The sequence below is a fragment of the Mauremys reevesii genome, linkage group 1, assembly GCF_016161935.1.
Source record: "Mauremys reevesii isolate NIE-2019 linkage group 1, ASM1616193v1, whole genome shotgun sequence".
Classification (NCBI taxonomy): Eukaryota; Metazoa; Chordata; order Testudines; family Geoemydidae; genus Mauremys; species Mauremys reevesii.
This window is the reverse complement of record NC_052623.1, coordinates 18,142,108-18,164,165: the sequence shown is the minus strand read 5'-3', so window position 1 is coordinate 18,164,165 and position 22,058 is coordinate 18,142,108. Positions and strand designations below refer to the sequence as shown.

Sequence of the window (22,058 nt, the reverse complement as noted above, 5' to 3'; positions counted from 1 at the left end):
GGGTCTGGAATGGATAGGAGCAACACATCTCGAAGAACACCAGTTACTACGGTGAGTAACCGCCTTTTCTTCTTCGAGTGATTGCTCCTATGCATTCCATGTAGGTGATTCCCAAGCCTTACCTAGGCGGTGGGGTCGGAGCGAGACGTGGCAGAGTGCAAGACTGCTGAGCCGAAGGCTGCATCGTCTCTTGATTGTTGCACCAACGCATAGTGCGCCGCGAAGGTGTGGACGGAGGACCAGGTGGCTGCTCTGCAGATGTCCTGGATTGGAACATGGGCCAGGAAGGCAGCCGAAGAGGCTTGTGCCCTAGTAGAGTGGGCCGTCAGGCGAGTAGGTGGTACCCGAGCGAGATCATAACACGCTCGAATACAAGCCGTCACCCACGAGGAAATCCTCTGTGAGGAGACCGGTTCGCCCCTCATACGCTCCGCAATCGCGACGAAGAGCCGGGTCGAACGCCTGAAAGGCTTTGTGCGCTCAATATAAAAGGCGAGGGCCCTGCGGACGTCCAGGGTGTGAAGCCGCTGCTCCCGAGGCGAGGCGTGCGGCCTCGGGTAGAACACCGGGAGGAAGATGTCCTGGTTAACATGGAAGGCCGACACGACCTTCGGGAGGAAGGCAGGATGCGGCTGGAGCTGAACTTTGTCTGCGTGGAAGACAGTATACGGGGGCCCAACAGTCAAGGCACTGAGTTCGGATACCCGTCTCGCAGATGTTATAGCGACGAGGAAGGCCGTCTTCCACGAGAGGTGAAGCAGGGAGCAAGTCGCCAGAGGCTCAAACGGCGGACCCATAAGCTTGACCAGCACCAGGTTCAAGTCCCAGACCGACGTAGGATGTCGTAAGGGTGGGTACAAACGGTCCAGGCCTTTGAGGAAGCGGGAGACCATGTGGGTGGAAAAGATGGAGCGTCCCTCAACCGGTGGACGAAACGCAGATATAGCTGCCAGGTGTACCCTCAAGGAGGAGACCGCGAGGCCTTGCTCCTTAAGGGACCAAAGGTAGTCCAGGATAACCGGAATAGGGACGAGAAAGGGGTTCAGGCCTTTCTGGTCGCACCAGATAGCGAAACGCTTCCATTTTGCGAGATAGGTGGATCGCGTTGAAGGCTTCCTGCTTTCAGTTAGGACTCGCTGAACCGCCTGCGAACAGTCACGCTCCGCGTGAGTCAACCAATCAGGTACCAGGCTGTAAGATGCAGGGAGTGGAGGTCCGGGTGGCGAAGCCGGCCGAAGTCTTGTGTGATAAGGTCCGGCCACAATGGGAGAGGAATGGGTTCCCGGGCGGAAAGCTCGAGCAGCAGGGTGTACCAATGCTGTCTCGGCCAGGCCGGAGCGATCAGTATGAGACGAGCCTTGTCCCTCCGAAGCTTTAGGAGCACGCGATGAACGAGCGGGAACGGAGGGAAGGCGTATAGGAGGTGATCCTCCCACGAGCAAAGGAACGCGTCCGACAGGGAGCCACGGGAGCGTCCCTGGAAGGAGCAGAACCGGTTGCACTTCCTGTTGGTCTCTGAGGCAAAGAGGTCTAGTTGGGGAAATCCCCACCTTCGGAAGATCGTATACACCACGTCTGGGCGGAGGGACCACTCGTGGGCGAGGAAGGATCTGCTGAGGCGGTCGGCTAGCGTGTTCTGAATGCCCGGAAGAAACGACGCTGTCAGGTGAATTGAGCGGGCTACGCAAAAGTCCCAGAGGCGAAGCGCTTCCGTGCAAAGCAGGGAGGAGCGTGCTCCGCCCTGCTTGTTGACATAGAACATTGCCGTCGTGTTGTCTGTCAGCACGGTGACACAGCACCCGCGGAGATGGGCCTGAAAGGCCTGGCACGCCAACCGAATCGCCCGGAGCTCCCGGACGTTGATGTGTAAGGAGAGCTCCGGAGGGGACCAGAGGCCTTGCGTGTGAACGTCGCCCAGGTGTGCCCCCCAACCCATATCCGAGGCATCCGTGGTCAAGGTGACAGAGGGACACGGCGGGCGGAATGGTACCCCTGCACAGACGACCTGAGGGGCTAGCCACCAATTGAGAGTGTCGAGGGTGGCCCTCGGGACTGTGACGATCGAGTCCATGGGGTCGCGATGTGGTCGGTACACAGAGGCCAGCCAAGTCTGGAACGGACGAAGGTGCAACCTGGCATAAGCTGTCACAAAAGTGCACGATGCCATGTGACCTAGGAGGCGAAGACAGGACCGCGCCGTCGTCGTGGGAAAGGATTGGAGATCCCTGATGCAAGCCACCAGAGTCTGGTACCGAGTGAGCGGAAGGCAGGCCCTGGCCAACTGCGAGTCCAGGACCGCTCCGATGAACTCCACCCTTTGAGCTGGAGTTAAAATGGACTTCTCGAAGTTGACAAGCAGGCCCAGCTCTCGAAAAAGAGACAGTATATCGGTCACTTGGTCTGCTACCAGCTGACGCGATGGGCCGCGAATCAACCAATCGTCGAGTTACGGATACCACGCACCGCACGACACGACGAGGGCCGCGGCAACCACCGCCATACACTTGGTGAAGACTCTCGGGGCGGTGGAGAGGCCGAAGGGAAGCACCGCAAACTGGTAGTGCCTGTCGTTCACCATAAATCGGAGGTATTGACGATAAGGGGGATAGATCGCGACATGGAAATATGCGTCTCTCATGTCGAGGGCGGCAAACCAGTCTCCTGGATCCAGGGAGGGAATAATAGTCCCCAGGGATACCATGCGGAATTTGAGTTTTAGCAGGTACCGGTTGAGCTTCCGGAGGTCCAGGATTGGACGGAGACCTCCTTTTGCTTTGGGGATGAGGAAATAACGGGAATAAAAACCCTGCCCGGCGGCGCGGGCGGCACCTCCTCTATGGCACCCAAACTCAGCAGAGTCTCGACCTCTTGTAGGAGGACTTGCTGTGAGTGGGGTCCCTGAAGAGGACAGGGAGGAGGGTGGGAAGGGGGCGAAACAAACTGGAGGCGGTACCCGGACTGGACCGTACGCAGGACCCAGCTGTCCGATGTTAAGCGGGCCCATGCCGGGAGGAAATGGGAGAGGCGGTTGGAAAACAAAGGGGAAGGATCCAATGGAGAGACTGAAGAGCCGTCCCCGGGCGTCCCATCAAAACGCCTGCTTAGGCCCTTGAGGGGCCTTAGAGGACGTCTGGGACTGGTTGCGCCTGCTGCCTGATGGTCGGCGACGCGTCAGGTTGTTCCGGCGGCTATTATAGGGCCGGGATCTGGCTGAGTAAATGGCCGGGACGGCTGTCTACGGAACGACTGTCTCTGGGTCGCCGGCGTGTGCATTCCCAGTGTTCGGATAGCCACGCGACCGTCCTTAAGGGTCTGTATTCGGGAGTCCGTCTTCTCAGAGAACAACCCGTGCGTTTCAAACGGCAGGTCCTGGAGGGAGTACTGCACCTCCGGGGCCAAGGTGGAGGATTGCAGCCAGGAAATCCGCCGCATAGTGACCCCAGAGGCAAGGGTGCGGGCTCCAGAGTCCGCCGAGTCTAGCGCAGCTTGGATGGAGGAGCGCGCGGACTTTTTACCGTCCTCGAGGAGGGCGCTGAACTCCTGGCGGGAGGTCGCCGGGACAAGTTCGGTGAATTTTGAGAGCGAGAGCAGCATCTCGTAGGTATACCGGGCCAGCAATGCCGACTGATTGGCAATGCGGAGCTGCAGGCCCCCCGCCAAATAGATCTTACGGCCCAAGAGGTCCATACATTTAGCGTCCTTGGACTTGGGGGTTGCAGCCGGTTGACCGTTACGCTCCCGGTCGTTCACCGACTGGACAACCAGGAGTCGGGCGGATGAGTATACAAATACTCGTACCCTGTGGGGGGAACCGAGTATTTGCGCTCTACGCCTCGGGCAGTAGGCGGGATGGACGCCGGCGTTTGCCAGATGGTGGTGGCGTTATGCTGAATTGTCCGAATAAAAGGGAGGGCCACTCGCACGGGGGCCTCAGACCCAATGACGTTAGTAACCGGGTCGTCATTTTCCACAACCTCTGCAACTGGAAGGTCAATGGACTGCGCGACCCTACGGAGCAGGTCTTGATGCGCCTTTAAGTCTATTGGTGGTGGGTCTGCCGTCGACGAACCTGCGACCGCCTCGTCCGGTGACGAGGACGACGACAGACCCGGGCCCGCAGGTTCTGGTGGTGGCTCGTCCACCAGTGGAGCAGGAACATCTGAGTCTGGCTGCACCGCCGGGAGTGGCAGCGAAGTTCCCGGTATAGGCAATGGCGGGGCCTTACTGACAGTCGCTTCTGGCACGCGATGCTCAGAACCCGGAGGCCGTGTGGGCAAGGGTGGGCCTTGTGTCTCATGTTGTGCCCAAGGAACCCAGAAACCCCACTGTTGTGGGCCATAGGTTTGACCTGGGGTGTCCGTTCTGAGGCCCGCTCCGCTGCCGCCCTGGGATACGACAGAAGCCTGGCGTGACCACTGGGGGGCCGATGCGCTCAACGAGTGTCCCATTGACGGCCGGTGCGCGTCCGCTGGCGGTGCCGTCGGTCGATGCCTGTCTTCGCGGTACCGGGAGCACGACCGGGACCAACGGTCGCATCGGTGCCGGGACGGCGACCTGCTGCGGCTTCGGTGCCGGGAAGCGCTGCGGTCGTGGCGTCTGGAGCGGCTGCAGTCCCGGCGCCTGGAGCGGCTGCGGTCACGGTGCCGAGCAGCTGCGGTCACGGTGCCGGAAAGACTGCGGTCACCGCGGTGCCGTGATCGGTCTCGAGAGGCAGACTCGCGCCGTACCGCGACTGGGGCTTCGAGATCGGTACCTCGACGCCGAGCGGTACCATGAACGGGATCGGCGCCGAGACGAGGAACGGTCCCGAGGTGTTGACCGGCGCCTGGATCGAGGCCAGCGAGAAGGTGACCGGCTACGAGAGCGGGACCGACTGAAGACCCTTGCGCGGTGTTCCTCGGCGCCTGGGCGTCTCATCATGGCTGGCTTCCCAGCAGAGGGTACAGCCGCCGGCGGCGTGCCGGGGCGGAGGCTCGGCGCCTCTTGTCAAAGCAATAAGCTCCCGCGCCTGTGAGTATGTCTCGGGCGTGTTCGGGAGTCCAAGCTCGACCTCGGGTGGTGCCGGGGAGCAGGGGGTGGCCGGGCTCAACGGCTCTTCTGGTGCCGGAGCTGCCGGGCCCGTGCACTGCGAGTGCACCATCACCGCCGGAGCTGCAGATGTTGGCAGTGGCTGGGCGACCGGTCCCGAAGTTGAGGCTTTAGCCGCCGCTGGTGCCTTCTTTTTGCGCACCGGGGACGGGGAGCGGTGCCGTGACGCCGGTGTCGGTTTCGGCGGACGGGACGCCTCCGAGCTGTGCCGGGTCGGTGCCGCCGGTGCGCTACGTACCGAAGCCGATTTAGGCGCCGCAGGGATCGGTGCCGGTGGACGCAGCGCCGACTCCATCAGGAGCTGCTTGAGCCTGGAGTCCCGCTCTTTTCTGGTCCGCGGTTTAAAGGCAGCACAAATGGGGCACTTGTCGGTACGATGAGATTCCCCCAGACAACGAAGGCAGGAATCGTGAGCGTCCCCAACGGGCATCAACCGTTGACAAGCCGAGCACGGCTTGAATCCCGGTGTCTGGGGCATGAGCCCACACCGGGTGGGGGAAGAAGGAGGGTAAACCCCCCCTAATTCCTTAACTACCTTAACTAACTAAACTATGAGCTAAACTAACTAACTATATACAAAAAACGGAGAAAACTGCTAGGGGTGTGGAGGACTAACAGAGCATTCCACAGTTCCAGCTAACCGTCACGGGCGGGAAGAAGGAACTGAGGAGCGGACGGGCCGGCTGGGGTATATAACACGCGCCATAGCGGCGCCACTCCAGGGGGCGCCCAGCCGGCCTGCCGGAGTTGCTAGGGTAAAAAGTTCCGAGATACCGTGCACGCGCGGCGCGCACACCTACATGGAATGCATAGGAGCAATCACTCGAAGAAGAATAGGTCCGTGTCGATGCCCACAGGACTGGTACTTGGGCTCGGAGGTCCCTCGAAAGAGCCAATGTGGAAGAGAAATGGGGACATGAAAATACGCGCCCGTCATATCGAGGGCGGCATACAGTCTCCGGGATCCAAGGGTGGGATGACGGTCCCCCTGGGAGCCATGTGGAACCTATCCGCAGCGTGAACTTGTTGAGGACCCGCAGGTCTAGGATATGTCTGAGACCTCCCTTCGCCTAGGGGATTAGGTTTCGTCCCTAGGCACCTCCTGTATAGCTCCGATGAAGAGGAGCGTCCGCACCTGTTGCAAGAGGAATCGCTCATGAGAGGGGTCCCTAAGAGGGACGAGGATGGTTAAAAGGACCTTAACCTTGAGGGCCTGATTGATGCCCACGACCGCATAAGTGACGCCTGCTGGCAAAGTCTTGTCTTTGTCTAGGCGCAGGGTAAGAGCGGTGAGGCTGGGGACGGAAAGGTCGGCGCTAAGCACCGGCGTGTGCATGCTAATAGAGAGCGGAAAGTGACCCTGCTGCCCTTCAGGCTTTGCAGCCTAGGGCCAGCTTTCTCAGAGAACAGGCCTTTGCCAGTGCAGGGCAAGTCCTGTATAGTGGACAGCAGCTGCGAGGGAAGGCTCGATAACCGGAGCCAGGAAATGCGCCTCGTGGCCACACCCGAGGCCAGGGTCGTGGCAGCGAAGTCAGCTGCATCCAACTAGGCCTGGAGGGAAGCTCTATCCAGCTTCTTCCTTCGATCCAGGAGGGCATCGAACTCTTGACGTGAGTTCTGAAGAACCGACTCTGTAAAGTTGCCCACCGCCACCCGTAGTAGCGGCTAAGCAGGGCTTGCTAGTTTGCTACACAAAGTGGCAGGGCCCCCGCCGAGTACCTCGTACGGCCCCGTAAGACCAGTCGCCTAGCCCCCTAGGATTTAGGAGCTGGTGCCTGCTGGCCATGGCGGTCCATCCCATTGAGGGACTGGACGACAAGGGAGCGGGGGGAGGGGGGGGTTAGATGTACCTAGGTACTCGTACCCCCTGGATGATGCTATGCACTTGCATTCCGATCAGAGGAGGGCCCGAGGAGTATGTTCCTGCCCCCGCCTCAGCTGGGGAGGAGGAAGAAGAAAGGCCAGGGACAAGCGGGTCCTGTGTGGGCTCGCACTCCTGGACGACCTCCTGATCCGGTGGTATCTGGGAGCCTGGTGGCTGAACCGGGGCTTGCTCCGTACTGGTCGCAGGGGGACGGCTAATTGCCGCCTCTGGCACCCAGAGCTCCGACGGAGCGAGATGGGAGCACCGGTATGCCTCTGGCGTGGCAGTACGCCCATGGTGACTAGAAGGACCTCTGATAGGTCTCCTGGAAGACTCTGGAGGGCACATCGGAAAAGAGAGTACTGCGCATATGAAGTGTCCGCACGTGGCAACACTGATGCGTGACTGGGTGGCCCTGAAGGAGCTGAAGAGCCTTTGGTAGAGTCTCCTTCTCTAACTGACGTCGCTCGACTCGGCACCGGGGATCGGAACCGGGAGACATACCGCCGAACGCAGACCTGCCACCGGAGCTGTGCTGGGCGGTCGACCGAGAGCGCGAGGCTCGACGTTCAAGAGTGGGTACGGGAGTCTTGGTGCCTGGGGCGGTGCCGGGAGCGGGATCGGTGCCGAATGTACCGGGCCAGCGAACGTGACGCTGGCCGGTGCTGCGAGTACTAAAGGTACCACAATGGAGAACGGTGCCGAGACCACGAGCGGCGTCGGGACCTCGATCGGTGACGGGACCGAGAACGTCTGCGGGACCGCGATCGGGGACGGTGCCGCTCTGCGGTGCCGACGCAGGGTGGCGTGAGCAAGACAGGCTCGCCAAAAGACCATATAACCCGCACCGGCGATGTCGGGGGTTAAGCAGCGCAGGCTCTGCCCTTGCCATCAACTCCCTCGCTGTGGAAATGTTCCCAGCGTGGAGGGAATAGTGAGCTCGACCACAGCTCGCGCCGGGGAGCATTCAGGTGTTGGACTCGACGGCTCTTGCGAGGCCGTAGTCTACGGTGCTGATACTGTCGGTGCCATAGCAGTCACCGGTACCGGGCAGCCCGACGTAGTAGAGCGCTCGGGCTGCGGAGCGGGCCGCTCGGACGCCGCTGAAAAGCGAGCTCGACCACGGTTCGTACCGGGGAGCTTTCCAGCACCGGACTCAACAGCTCTTGCCTGGCCGGAGGTAACGGTGTGGATACTGTCGGTGCCGCGGCAGACATCGGTGCCGGGCGATCCGACTGAGCATAGCGCTCGGCTGCGGAGCAGGCGGCTCGGACGCAGCGTCTTAGCGAGCTCGACCACGGTCCGTACCGGGGAGCTTTCCAGCACCGGACTCGACGGCTCTTGCCTGGCCGGAGTTAATGGTGCGGATATTGTCGGTGCCGCGGCCGACCTCGGTGCCGGGCGATCCGACTGTGCATAGCGCTCGGCTGCGGAGCAGACGGCTCAGACGCAGCGTCAAAGCGAGCTCGACCACGGTCCGTGCCGGGGAGCTTTCCAGCACCGGACTCGACGGCTCTTGCCTGGCCGGAGTTAATGGTGCGGATATTGTCGGTGCCGCGGCAGACATCGGTGCCGGGCGATCCGACTGAGCATAGCGCTCGGCTGCGGAGCAGGCGGCTCGGACGCAGCGTCATAGCGAGCTCGACCACGGTCCGTACCGGGGAGCTTTCCGGCACCGGACTCGACGGCTCTTGCCTGGCCGGAGGTAATGGTGCGGATATTGTCGGTGCCGCGGCAGACATCGGTGCCGGGCGATCCGACTGAGCATAGCGCTCGGCTGCGGAGCAGGCGGCTCGGACGCAGCAAGTATATTGTGCCTCTTCATCCTCCAGGAGAGGGAACCATGCCGAGTGGACGTCGGAGTCAGCGAGGGCCAGTGCCGGGAGGCCTTGGTGGCACCGGGGAACCGGTGCCGAGGGAGCGCTCCTTGAAGACTAACCAGCGCTCGGCGCCGAGAGCGGAGGAGCAAGAGCTGCCTCCCTCAGGAGCTGTTTGAGACGAAAGTCCCGCTCCCCTTTGTTCTAGGATCAAAGGCCCCGCGAATGCGGCACTTATCTGTCAGTTGAGAATCCTCGAGGCACTTAGGAGAGGATCTCTTGTCGGCAATGGCTTGTGGCCGGCCGAGCATTGTAAAACCCTGTGGACCGGGCATCGGACCCGGCACCTGGTGAGGGGAAGGGGATAAACCCCGAACCCCTGAAAATAAATCCTATACTACAAACAAATAAAGTTAACTACAACTATAAACTATACACTAAACGAGAGAAACTATGAGTAGCTAGGGAGGTGGAGGTCAGCTAAGCTGCGCTCCACTGTTCTAACGGCTGTCACGGGCGGAAAGAAGGAACTGAGGAGCGGATGGGTCGGCAGGGGTATATATCCTGCGCTATGGCGGCGCCACTCCAGGGGGCACCCAGCCGACCCACCGAGTGTTGCTAGGGTAAAAGTCTTCCGAAGAGCCGTGCACGCGCGGCGCGCACACCTAACTGGAATGCATAGGAGCAATCACTTGAAGAAGAATAAAATGTATCCACAGACTTCTGGTTGAGTAGACGCTTGCTGGCACAAACTCTCTCTCTAGCTAAATTCCATAAAAAATACAACAAAGGTATTTTCTATGCAAGCGACCTTTAGAAATGACAGTTTGGACAGTCAATTCAGAGAAAAAAGGCGAAGTATTGCACCTTGCATTCTGATTATGAAGCATACTAAAATACTGTAAAAATTAATTAATATGCACAAACTCTATAAACATGTGGCCACTATAAAATATTATACTAATTTTGGAGAGCATCAACAGGTCAACTATCAAGTCTTTAAGCAAAAGTATGATACATACAAAAGCAAATGATTAAAGTAAACTCTTTTGTCTGCAGAAGGCTAAAAGGTATTTTCATCTTCTACCCTGAAATTGCCAAATAAACTCAAGACTGGCTAGAATATAGCAGTACATTTTTTAATCTGTCCATTACACTCTACAGCTAATAAAAAGTAAGTTCACTGCTCCAAAACTACTATAACAAGATGAATGGGGAATGATTTTGAAGAAATATGTAGTTTGGTATCTATCTGTGTCAACATTCAGAGGTGCATAAATAATATACTCTGTTCCTGTATGAGTGAGCATGGCTCATACAAGGAATATTACAATTATATCATAATACCTGAAGTCTAGTTGGCTTGGGTTTTATTGGAAATCTTTAATAGTACTCAGCATCTGCAGGAGAGGAGGTTAAGCAAGTTGGTATGCCACAGTATGAATTTGTAAATGACTAGCCCTATTTCTGATTTTGGTTACTTGGGGCAAAGAAACAAAGATGTTAATTACAAAGATCCTAATCTGTTTTCTATATTGGCCAATTTCAAATCCAAAAAAGAATAATATGTTATGGTGTTTTGTTTTTAAGTTGATAGTTAATGACTAAAAAAATGATCCAAACAGTTTCATAATGCTATTGCTTCACAGATTACTAATGTTGCTTCAAAACCTTCATGTAGAGTGAAGTGCAGTTTCTCTTTCTAAGCGTGTAGAGTGAACATAATTGGACACTTCCCAATTGCTGCTGCAGTACCTAAAGAATCTGTAGAAAGCAAATGCACTCAAGAGAATGCAGTACTTTTGCAGCAACAGGGAAATTTCCCAGAAATCTTCCTTTAGGTTTTGTCAAATTGAATATAATACAGGGATGAACAGAAATATAATACACCTTAAGAATTCTGTATATTTGTCAATATATTTAGGGAATGAATCTCTAGTGTCCAAAAGATAAGACCAATATCTTACTGTATGTTTTAACTCTTCAGCTATAAAGGATAATTCAGTTAAAAGGCTTACCCTGCTGGAAGTTTCCAATAAAAATTGGAATGTATTCTGTACAGCTTGGCATGTCTCTAGCTCAGTCCTGCTGAATGCCATTAAATAATCCTTAAGGTGATCATATACATTCCCATCAAGAACCTGTATAAAGAAGGGAAGAATTATAAAAGAAAAGTAATTAAAAAGTGTGCAGGATAATTTGCTTTATTTATATTCATTTTTTAGATTTATAATCCAAATTCTCTAAACACAATTATCAGAATGGCCTGGAAGGGTGAACATCTTTCACTAGCCATAGTAGCAAAGTCATTGTCTTAATTCCACTAGATGGCATCACAGAGCACTATAACAACACGTGTATTTCAATAAATATGTTTTCCGTGCAGTTATGTAATGTATCCATAGCAGAATGCTGAGGTCAGGTTTGGATAACTGATTTTGCTTAGAGATATGTTCTCAATGAGAAGTAAGTGACCTTGCAAGTAAAAGGACATGTAGCTTCTACTGCGGAGGATGTACTTTATTGTGAAGCATTCTAAATGCTGTCATGGGGCGGTTAATAAATAAAAAAGTCGTAATCTGAAATACAGATAATATTGACTACAGCAAGAACTACCTGTTGTCCATTATTTTATGTATATATACACACAAACAACCTATCCATGCACACAAATATCAGCTGCACAAAAGCACTGCCTATCACTCATGTTGCAAACTATTATTAATTACATTAAGGCACAGCTCAGAGGCCATGTTGTGCTAATTGCTGTTAAAATTACATTGTAAAACCTAATCCACACAAAATTGTGCCAGTTTAATTTAACATATATTGGCAAACTGATTAAACCACTGCAACTGTGTGTGTACAGACATTCTTATATCATCTTAAAACTGGTGTATATTCTTTAAGCTGATATAAACGTGTATGCCAACACACAAAGTTGCACCAGTTTAACTAAATCAGTCAAGGAAAATAGTGCCTGTTTTCAGATTCCTTTGAAAACAGTTTTCAATTAGTGTGGTTAGCGCAAGTATTTGGTTGCATGTGCTTCAACCTTGTCGAAAGCCTGCTTGCTTGACATTCAAGATGTTCTCCACCTCTGGTGTTATTTGCTGTAAAAGTAGGCACTCTAGAACCTTGACACACACAGAAAGCAGTGATATTGGGTGGTAGCTTGATGCCTGGTTTGGGTCTTTATCAGGTTTTGCGAGGCCGATGACTTTTGACATGCACCAAATTTTCGGCAGTCTTCTTTCATTGGTGGCCCTTGTGAAGAATTGAGTCAGCCATGGTCAGCAATGGGTGCATGGGCCAAGATGTTTCAGGAACTCTTGAAGAATGTTGACACAGCCAGCAGCAGTGCCAGACTTGATGTTATGTAGCACTCTGTCCAGCTCTGGAATTGTGAAAAGTTCAGGGCAAGCTCTGGATTTTTGCTGTCTGTGGAAGACCCTCTAATCAATCTGGACTCCACTCTTCACTTCTTTTTCCAGGGGTGTCTTTCCCATGTGAAGCAGGAGACTGTCTACTTGGTTAGCACTTGCAGATGATCAGCTTGACCTCACTGCAGCGTATGAAACTGTGTGTATGTGGCACAGGGGTCCACTTGTTAAAATATCAAGAGTCCTCCCACCATGGATTACTGATGCCATCGAACTGCTACTCCAAGACTGATGGTTCAGGATGCATGTGGGTGAAAAAACAAGTTGGAAAAGTTGGAAAAACAGATGAATGGGTTAACCCAGTGGGTCTGTTCTTGCCCCAATCTTGTTCATTCTATACATCAATGACATGCCACCAACCCAAGTAAAGCACAGAAGTTCATCTATGCAGACAACATCTGCTGCAGACTACAGGCTCCGACTTTCTCTGAGCTGGAGAACACCTTGAGTAATAACAATGCTGCAAAGCTGACTACTGCAAGACATGGTGCCTTCAGCTTAGTCCCAGCAAAACAGTCTCTAGCACATTCCACCTCCACCAGGCCAATGCTAAGAGGGAATTAAATATCATAATGAATGGGTTCTTTAATAAGAAAAACAGTAACTGCTTATGCAACATTACGGTAACATAATTAAATTCTCTCTCTCTCTCACACCCCATCCACCAGGAAATTTAAAAGAAAGGACTCCAAAATAAAGTAGGTCATGTTGCACATACATAATGTCTTTTATTCTAGTTCTTCTTGGTACAGCATAGCTCTACTACATCACTCTTTTGTTTAAATTATTCAATATCTACAAGTTAATGTTATCGGAATCTTAGCTTCTGCCTTTCCTGACTTTTTGTGATTTTAAATGAGCAAGCAATATTATGATGCTCACATATGCATTCAAACACTTCCAACAGCTTGTCCCACTGACACATTTTCAGAGGACACAAATAAAGTGGAAAATAGTTTTAATTGGGCTATAGTGTCTCATTAAAGAATCTCTGCACAATGACTAAGAACATTTAGATTTTCATGATCGTGTGCATGTGTTTCTGAAACTTTTCATGCCAAACTTTACCAGTAATTAATACAAACTGGTTATAAATACTGTATTCACAAGGACCTGCAGTTTTCACTCCAATATTTAAAAAATGGAGGATCCCAAAAAGTCAAGATGAAGAGTAACTTCAAAGCTAATTGCCTTGGTCCTCATTTAAAACTAACACATGCTTTTATATTAGATAAAGTGTGTTCTCATTCTTTGCCACTCAGCCCTATCTTTCATTTTAAATTTTACCAATAAATAAATAAAATCGCTCATGCCCTTGATTTCTTATTATACAGATGTGGCCCCGGCTTTAGAAAAAACAGGAAGGATAACACTAGCTTCATACTGTTTCCATTTTATCCACTGATTAGACTCCCAGGTCCTGTGCTGAAGAGCTCTGATCACACAGGTTATACGGATGGTCAACTAGCATTACAGCACTGAAGTAGGCAATGAAATACACCACAAGGAAGCACATAAAGCAGTAAGAACCTCTGCATTTGGGAACTATATTTATTGCCTTTTAAAAGATGGAACCCCCCTCAATTAATTAAAATTGGCTTCAATATAAGAACTCTTCCAAACCCTGATAATACTTATTTGTTGGAGTTATAAATGAGGGCAACACAATGCTTCCTTATTTGACAGCAAAATAAACCCCATGGGTAAAAAACACGATAGAACATCAAAAAATGACACTTCCATCAATTCCATTTTCTTGACTCTAATGCTGGTGAGTTACAAGATGCCTTAAGCATTTTTCTATTATATCAAATTGTAACTATTATAGCAAATTGGTGAGTTGGGTATTATAAATTAAGAGCTGGTTAGGCAAATTATACATTAAAAATATGTATAATAGATTAGTAAGTATATACCTTTACACACATCAATTTTTCTGACTAGAACTACACAATAAATGATTTACCCAAGGCAGAGGCAGTCCATGTCAAATTCCAGATATCCAGGCTCATGATCAAACTATTGAATGAGATTTCCTTTTCAAAAATATATATTGATATTTTAATACCTATGTATAAGGATTCCTATATATTTCTTTTAAAACAGCAGGGACTGTTATCCTTGAATACTGCAATTCAAATCTGGCTAGATATTACAAAAATGTCTACTTTACAGCTTCAAGAGGAAGATGAAAAACCAACAATTGCATAATCACAGTGTTTGTCCCCCTTCCTGTATCTCAACAGGCTATTATCATATTAAGACCACACTAAATATTGTGTACAAAATGAGGATACCCATGTAAAAAAAAGACCAGGTGATTCTTCCCATTTAATTTTTGACATCATCAGGACTCAAGATAATACCAAGTTATATAATGCAGAATTAGGTTTTCCAAGAAAGCAAGCAGTATTTAATATAAAATCTGTTCCATTCAGATGAACTGTCATCTTAAAGATGAGAAAATTTAAACCCCACTAAATATCACTGAATCAGACATTTTCAAAACGGCTTAACTAAATTCTATATATTTTTTAATTTCACAGATGTTTAAACAGGTTTGAAAAATAGAATGTTTTGAATATTCTGTTTTTGAATACAGACTTTAGAATATTTGATTCTAAATGGCTTCCTAATAGAGGATATGAATTTTCTCAGTTCTAATTTGCTTCATGAGTTTGTCAGTATCATAGCTTCCTTTTAATTCTTCTCTCTCTCTAGTTAGAAGTTGTACTGGTTTGAATAATTTTATATTATGTTATAGATTTCCCCGCATCCAAAGATTTAAGTGGAACTGAACTACAGATATTTTAAAGTATATTTGGATGTTTGCCTGCTGTCACCCTTCAAAAATGTAACTGTAGAAATGACATGACATATTCACTGAATATCTCGCATGTTCATTTAAGTAATTATTTATTTAGTGGTCTCTTTTACTGTAGTATTCACAGGCCTCAATTATAGTGGATATCAAAACTAGTATTTAAGTATTAAATCATGAACCAGAAACATTTAAAGAGTATTATCATTCCTGGAAAGCTCAAAAAAAGTGTATCCTGATTTTTTACTCTCTCTCTCTCTAAAATTCCAAGGGACAAATAGAAATTGTTTGAGCCAGGCATAGTGTGAACAGGTGCAGTACTAGGCTTCCAGACAGATCGGCCAGTCCATTTCAATCATTACTTGAAACATTCCTGCTGTTCTAAGAGTCTGGGGCTGAGCAGAGATTGTGTTTTTGTAATATGAACAAGCTTCCACTGATGAAAATTTAGTGTATTAACCTAATGGACCATATTAGCTTCCCCAACAAGTAAATAACATTCGCAAAACATGCCTGCAAGCTTGCATAGCACCCATTGATACTAGACTGGTTTACAGTGTTGAGTCCTTTAATGAACTCTGAATATAGCTTTTCTTTTTTTAAAATAAAAATTCTTTATTTTTCCTTTAAAACAGGGTAACTATATGACAATACCTATTGTAGAGATTAATGGTATGATTCATGGATGGAATGCTAGTTTAAATTTATAATTGCTTATTTTTGGCTTTTGGTGTCACATACATAATACTACTCAGCAACTTATTTGTGCTTTTTTTCTTTCCTGTTACAAAGTTCAGGAAACAATATAGTTGATGTTGGTGGCTAGAATTTCCTTATATGGGTGGAGGTAATGTAACAAAATTAGACCTGACCTTGACCTGCCTTATCTATTCATGCAGTTTAAGGAAAAGTTTTAAATGAACTAAACAAAGTTAATTGTGTTTGCTATGTAATCTGTTGCCTCAATGGTATTACATTATGCTGGTATAACAGGTTTTCCAGTTTAATAATCAAAGCAAAAGCAGAAACTAGATGCTCAAGTCTTCCTTCTTTAGGTACAGTGTATCAAAAAATACCAAAGCTAGGTTCTTACACCACCCTCCAGCTCAGATCAACATATCATATGTATGTGTGTCTGATCCGCTCTGTTTATATCGGAACTAGATTGTAATTCATCGGAATACAGGGACTGTGCCTTTATTATTAATTATTTTTTATTAGTGTAGCGCCTAAACACCCCATCTGAGATTGGGCTCTACATTGCTAGGCACTGTACAAAGACTTAGTTGGAGAAAGTCCCTGCCCTGACGAGTTTACAGTAAAAATAGATAACACAAGAAAAAAAGTGCAAGGAGAAACAGGTACAGAGAGGTGAAGTGGCTTGCTCAAAGTCACACAGCAGGTTAATGAAAAAAGACAAGAACGAACCCAGCTTTCTTGATTCAGTTCCATGCACTCTCCACTGGGTCATGATGTTTGTATTTGTTTCTTTTAGTACAAGCACACCGTTGGCACGTGATAAACAACAACTCGCTTCCTATGTTGTGCCACAAACTTAAAAATATTATTTTAATCATTTTCCTTCTAAATTTCTCAAGTTAATACTATCCTAAACCTTTAATTTCCTAGCAGTTTTAAAACTGTCAAGCCCATTTAAACTGCACAGTCCACAAGCAGGACAAAAGTTTTCCAGTGTTTGGCTCAAAACAAAATATACCTTTACCCCATTAAATATACGGTATAATCTTGATCATGCAAATATTCTGGTGGATGTTGTAGTTTTCAATAATCAAAGGAATTTTCAACATAATGTCTTTGGGAGATGTGACCCAGTTTGAGATATCTGGGAGTTTCAGATAACCAAGGTTGAACTATATTGCGAGAAGCATAGAAGTTTGTGATCAGAAAAACATAAGATGATGAGAATTCATTATACACACAGTAAAAGCTAGAACTGCTCAGAGCAATATGCACATTTATTAAGGCAACAGTTAATTTTAGCACCACACTTCAGCTCTTTTTGTGAGAAGTCTAATATAAAAAAGGCAAACCCTGTTTTGTATTTGTTATATTTATCCCAGGAATGCTAACAGGTCACAGTTTGTTAAGGGTTCTTGGTCCTGGTGGCTAGTTTGTATTGTACCTGATATTGAGAATTTGTCAAAAATTTATCACCTAATGATTAAGAAAAATAAGGATGACCAAGTCGTCATTAAAAAAATCCCCTTACTCACTCACCAGTAATGCATCTGAAGAAGTGAGGTTTTTTACCCACGAAAGCTTATGCCCAAATATATCTGTTAGTCTTTAAGGTGCCACCGGACTACTTGTTGTTTTTGTGGATACAGACTAACCCAGCTACCCCTTGAAACTTGTCACCAGTAATGAATTCAACACAGTTCAATGGGGTTGGCTGACATCAGCAGTATTCTGATTAGCAATACATGAGACCGTTAGCCAAAGACAACAAGAAAGAAAGGAAGGAAGGTCAGGAAAACCCATCCTTTTTAGTTAACAGTTGCATTCCACAATTTTTTCCCCTCCAAATATTGGTCCAACTCTTTCAAAAACTGCTTTAGTTGCTATTCCTGGTAGTTGTTTATTCCACTGACTAACTTTTCTTTATACAGACAAAGAGACATTTCTTCTCATAACATGACCAGTAATGCAGTATTCCCAGAATGTTCAGCTTTATATAAATAATGCAGAAAGTCGTGTGTTTTATCCTCCTTTCCCTGATACTCCTTTACCTTTTAATGTTTATGCTATTCATCGGACTTATTCCATTTTAATGTATGATTTCTAGTCTCGTGCATTTCTGTAAACTGAACTGTAGAATCCACTCACTACCACCAACTTCTAGTCTGTACAAGTAATTCTTCATTTTTATACAAAGGAAGGCATGTAACAATAGAATTTGACACTGCAAAAACTGAAAGTATGGCAATAAAGTTAACACAAATTATTCTTTGATTCTCATTGCAATCCATTCATTTTCCTCCATCCTAAACCACTTTCCCTCACAACAGCTCTCTTCTCCCTCAATACCAAAACCAACTTTTATCAACCCTCTAGGTAACACTTGCTGATGGCTTCAGTTTACTATCAGGTATCAGTTTACTATGATATTCAAAGTTTTCCTAAAGTCAAATGAACATTATTTACTTTATCTAAACTTTTTCAGAGCCTCAGAGTAGTCATAAATTTCTATTTAGGCTATCCTTATATAAAATATTAACGTAGGTATAAATAAGGAATAATTCAATTAAAGTATCAGAGGGGAAGCCGCGTCCGACGAAGTGGGTATTCACTCACAAAAGCTCATGCTCCAAAACGTCTGTTAGTCTATAAGGTGCCACAGGACTCTTTGCTGCTTTTACAATTCAATTAAAGTTAATGGAGTTACACTGGTGTAAGAGTGGAGACTCAGGCCTTTTATATCTAATTTCTTAAGAGCCTCTCTTGAATATATGGGTCATCTTAGCTTCTTTAGAGTACATCAGTATACCTATTGTTTCCAAAGAAGACATTGTGTACTGGCAGTTCTTGGGTTTATCTTACCACTTCCTTCATAATTTTGGAATAAACCTGATGGACCATGACTTTTGTCAGTTTTCAGACCTTTAAAAAATAAATCATTCTGGACTACAAATCACAGAAGTGTAGGGCTAGACGGAACATCAAAAGGCCATCCAGTCCATCCTCGCGTGCTGAGGGAGGATTAAATATAGAAGTATCAGAGGGGATGGATCCAGAACATGGATTCCACAACTTCCCATGAAGCCTATTCCAGTGCTTACCGATCCTTATAGTTAGAAAGTTTTTTCCTAATAAACCTCCCTTGCTTCAAATTAAGCCGACTACTTGTCCTACCGTCAGTGGACATGAAGAACAATTGATCACTGTCCTCTTTATAACAGCACTTATCTGATTCGTATACCATGCCCATCACAATAGTATCTGAGCTGCCTTCTGGTAGTGCATTAAGTGATGTGGCTAACATTTGTCATTTGTAGTTTGTTCTCTCATTCTCTCCGCTGGGTGCAAATTGTGCATGCAGTGAGTGATTTGTTTTGTTAAGTATTTTGTTGTTGGGTTTTTTTATGCACATGCTGCCATATGTTTATATTAGAAAAGGCAGGTTAAAGAAGTGTGCCTTGCACGGGGAGTGGAAGGTGTTTATGCCCATGATAATCAGAGCCACAAAGGTTTTGGGAGGCATGGGAATAAATCTGAAATGGAGGCCCCCCAACCCATCAAAAAACAAAACAAAACAAAACCAGCCCACACCAAAAAAACCAGGTGCAATAACAGAAGGGAGGCCCCAGGGGAAGGATGAGGGGTTTGGAGAGCAAGCGCACCCTGCACTCGTCCCACAGTGATGGCTCCCGTGTCGCGGGGCTGGCTCCAACTCCTCACCGGAGTACTGCGACCTGGTGCACCAGGTCGCAGCGCTACCTCACTCAAATTTGGCCTGGCCATTCCCCATCATGATAAAGGCATAGGTGGGCAAAACCCTAATGGCACTGTGACCTGTTCACCAGGGTCACACTGCATTAGGTTTGGGAGCCCTCTCAAACAGGGGGCCTGAGACAAAATGGTCCCTTCTCATCTTCCCGCACCCATTACTGATAAGTCCCCAGTTCCTATGAGAGCTCATTCTACCATCTCACACCAGCCCCAAGAAAGCCATTACCCACAGAGACGAGCTTTCTCCTTTATTGTAGAGGACCATTATGTTACAAGATTGGAGCTGTCAACCATGGTTTTCATTCAGGAGCTTCAGGTGATCTATTAGATATCCTGGGCCCAAAACATTGGTGCCTTGAAGATAAGGACCAAGACCTTGAACTTCACTCAATAGTTTATGAAAAGCCACACAAACACACACACGATATGTCATACTTACCAATTATATGTTTCTTTATTTCCTTGTTTTCTTTTCTTTACCCCTACACATATTTCATTTGTTAACAGAAGGAATCCAAATACTGATCACTGTAGGTTTACAATCTATTTTATTTACTCTTAGAGGATTTGTAAACATGCTCCCTTAATCTGTCTAGTTTGGGTATAATGGATTTAAGTTGCAATTAAAAAAAAAATTAGTTTCATTCCCCCAAATTGTACATAGATTTAAACATACTAACCATATATAACGATGTTTCAAAGTGTCCCACAGACTTGACAGTTACCAATCTGATTCAAATCACACAGGGCCTTTTCAAAATAATGAATTCATGCTAAATACCAGATAGTTAACAGATTTAAGTGGGTATAGCTAATGTGCACAACTCAGCTTTTTAAAAAAATCTGTTATAAAACTATACTAGTTTTACTAAAATTGAGGAGTACAATGGAAAAAAATCAATTTAATACTATTTTTAGCTACTTCTGCCGTTCACACAAATGATCAATACGCCCATTAAAGGAAAATGGTATGAGCCCCATGGTACTGCAATCACTGTAAGAGCTGAATAATGAGGAAAAAAACAATATAGCTGCATGCTAAGGTATAGCAGCTGCACTGCAGCATTAAAGATTAAACTCTATTTCCCAAATATCACTTGAGACTTCAGCATGTCAATTATAACATTCTTTTTTTTAAGTCCATTCTCTCATTTATTCATGGGGGAGTAATGCTAATGAGGTAAATATGCAATCCCTCTGAGCACCATTGGGAGAGTCAACAGTAAGAAACTTTACAATGTACCACTCTGTCTTTATGGTTAAAATTTTTTTGAAAGGTTTGTCCCCTTTTAGATATATGAATTTATCCTACTAATGGAGTTCAGAGATTGCTATAAAGGAACCTTCATGAAAGCAGTTTGTCTTCATGAGGTCACTCAAAATGGGTTTGCCTTATCAAGTTTCCGTAAACTTGATTAAATTTTCCCCCTCCCATGACTTTTTGCCTTTTGTCATGCTCTTACCATCTGTGAACTTAAGACACTATGGTGACGTGCCAGTATGAGTTTCTTGATATATAGTGAACACACTTGAGCATGTTTTCTTTGTTAACTGTGGGCAGGGAAAAATAGGAGTGGTGGATAGATGGGTGGATCAGCCAGTTAATTTAACAAAATTTTTAGTTGATGTGAACAAATTAATGTTTAGCAAGAATAAAATAAATACTTATGATAAGAAACTTCTAAATATATTTTGGTCTGATGACATTTCATGAGTTAAACTACATTCAAGTGAGCTCACTGTTATTTATATCTTGAGTTAGCCAATTTGACTGGAGAAAAGGAGAGGATGTTATCCACATGCCTATCTGATAAGGCTGGATCAACTTAATCAAATTGGTGTTATACTGATTATGAGGGGAAAATGTTTAAATACTGGACAGCATAGAAATTATTTGTATTTCAGTAGTGCCTGGAGGCCTCGAAAGAGACTGGGGCACCATTGTGCTAGGCAACATATAAACATGCAGCACGTGACAGTCCCTGCCCCAAAAGTTTACACTCTACACAGACCAGACAGAAATCATGGGAAGAGAAACAGATGCACAGAGAAGTGATGTGACTTTTCAAAGGCCACAGAGGTGGTCAGTCGGTGGGAGAGCTGGGATTAGAGCCCAGGTAACCTGACTCCCACTGTAATGTTTTATCCATTGGGAATCTGTTACAACTTTTTGAGTGCATGTAGCACTACCTCTTTGCCAACAAACACAAACCCACGTTTACTGTATTAACTTTTATTTCTCAGGCCTTATTTTTTTAGATTGCTAAACAAGTGATTGTTCTACCTGCCCAGAGAGTAAGGAACCTGGTACACGGAATACTCATTTCAAAGACCAAAATTTTGTTAATACACCTGGACACCCTCACAAACACGTACAAAAGGTGCACCAGGGTCACCTTCTTGTTATTTATTGAATACCCAGCTCCACTGTTTAGGAAGGAGGATAAGGGATGAGGGTCCACCGATATTTTTTCTAAAATCATAATCTGATTAACATTCAAAATTTAGTTTTTCCAGAAGCACATACTGATCAATTTGTTACCCATTATGCTTTA

The 22,058-nt window shown here is 47.1% G+C and overlaps 1 protein-coding gene across 5 annotated transcripts in view; it reads right to left on the bottom strand.

Moving 5' to 3' along the window:
* FCHSD2 (FCH and double SH3 domains 2) overlaps positions 1–22,058 on the bottom strand; it is a 252,994-nt gene that overhangs the window by 65,648 nt on the left and 165,288 nt on the right. For all 5 annotated transcript variants that reach the window (XM_039546283.1, XM_039546268.1, XM_039546293.1 and 2 more), the window contains exon 9: positions 10,788–10,910. In XM_039546283.1, the coding sequence (XP_039402217.1) occupies positions 10,788–10,910 (123 nt within the window). The remainder of the gene's footprint in view (positions 1–10,787; positions 10,911–22,058) is intronic.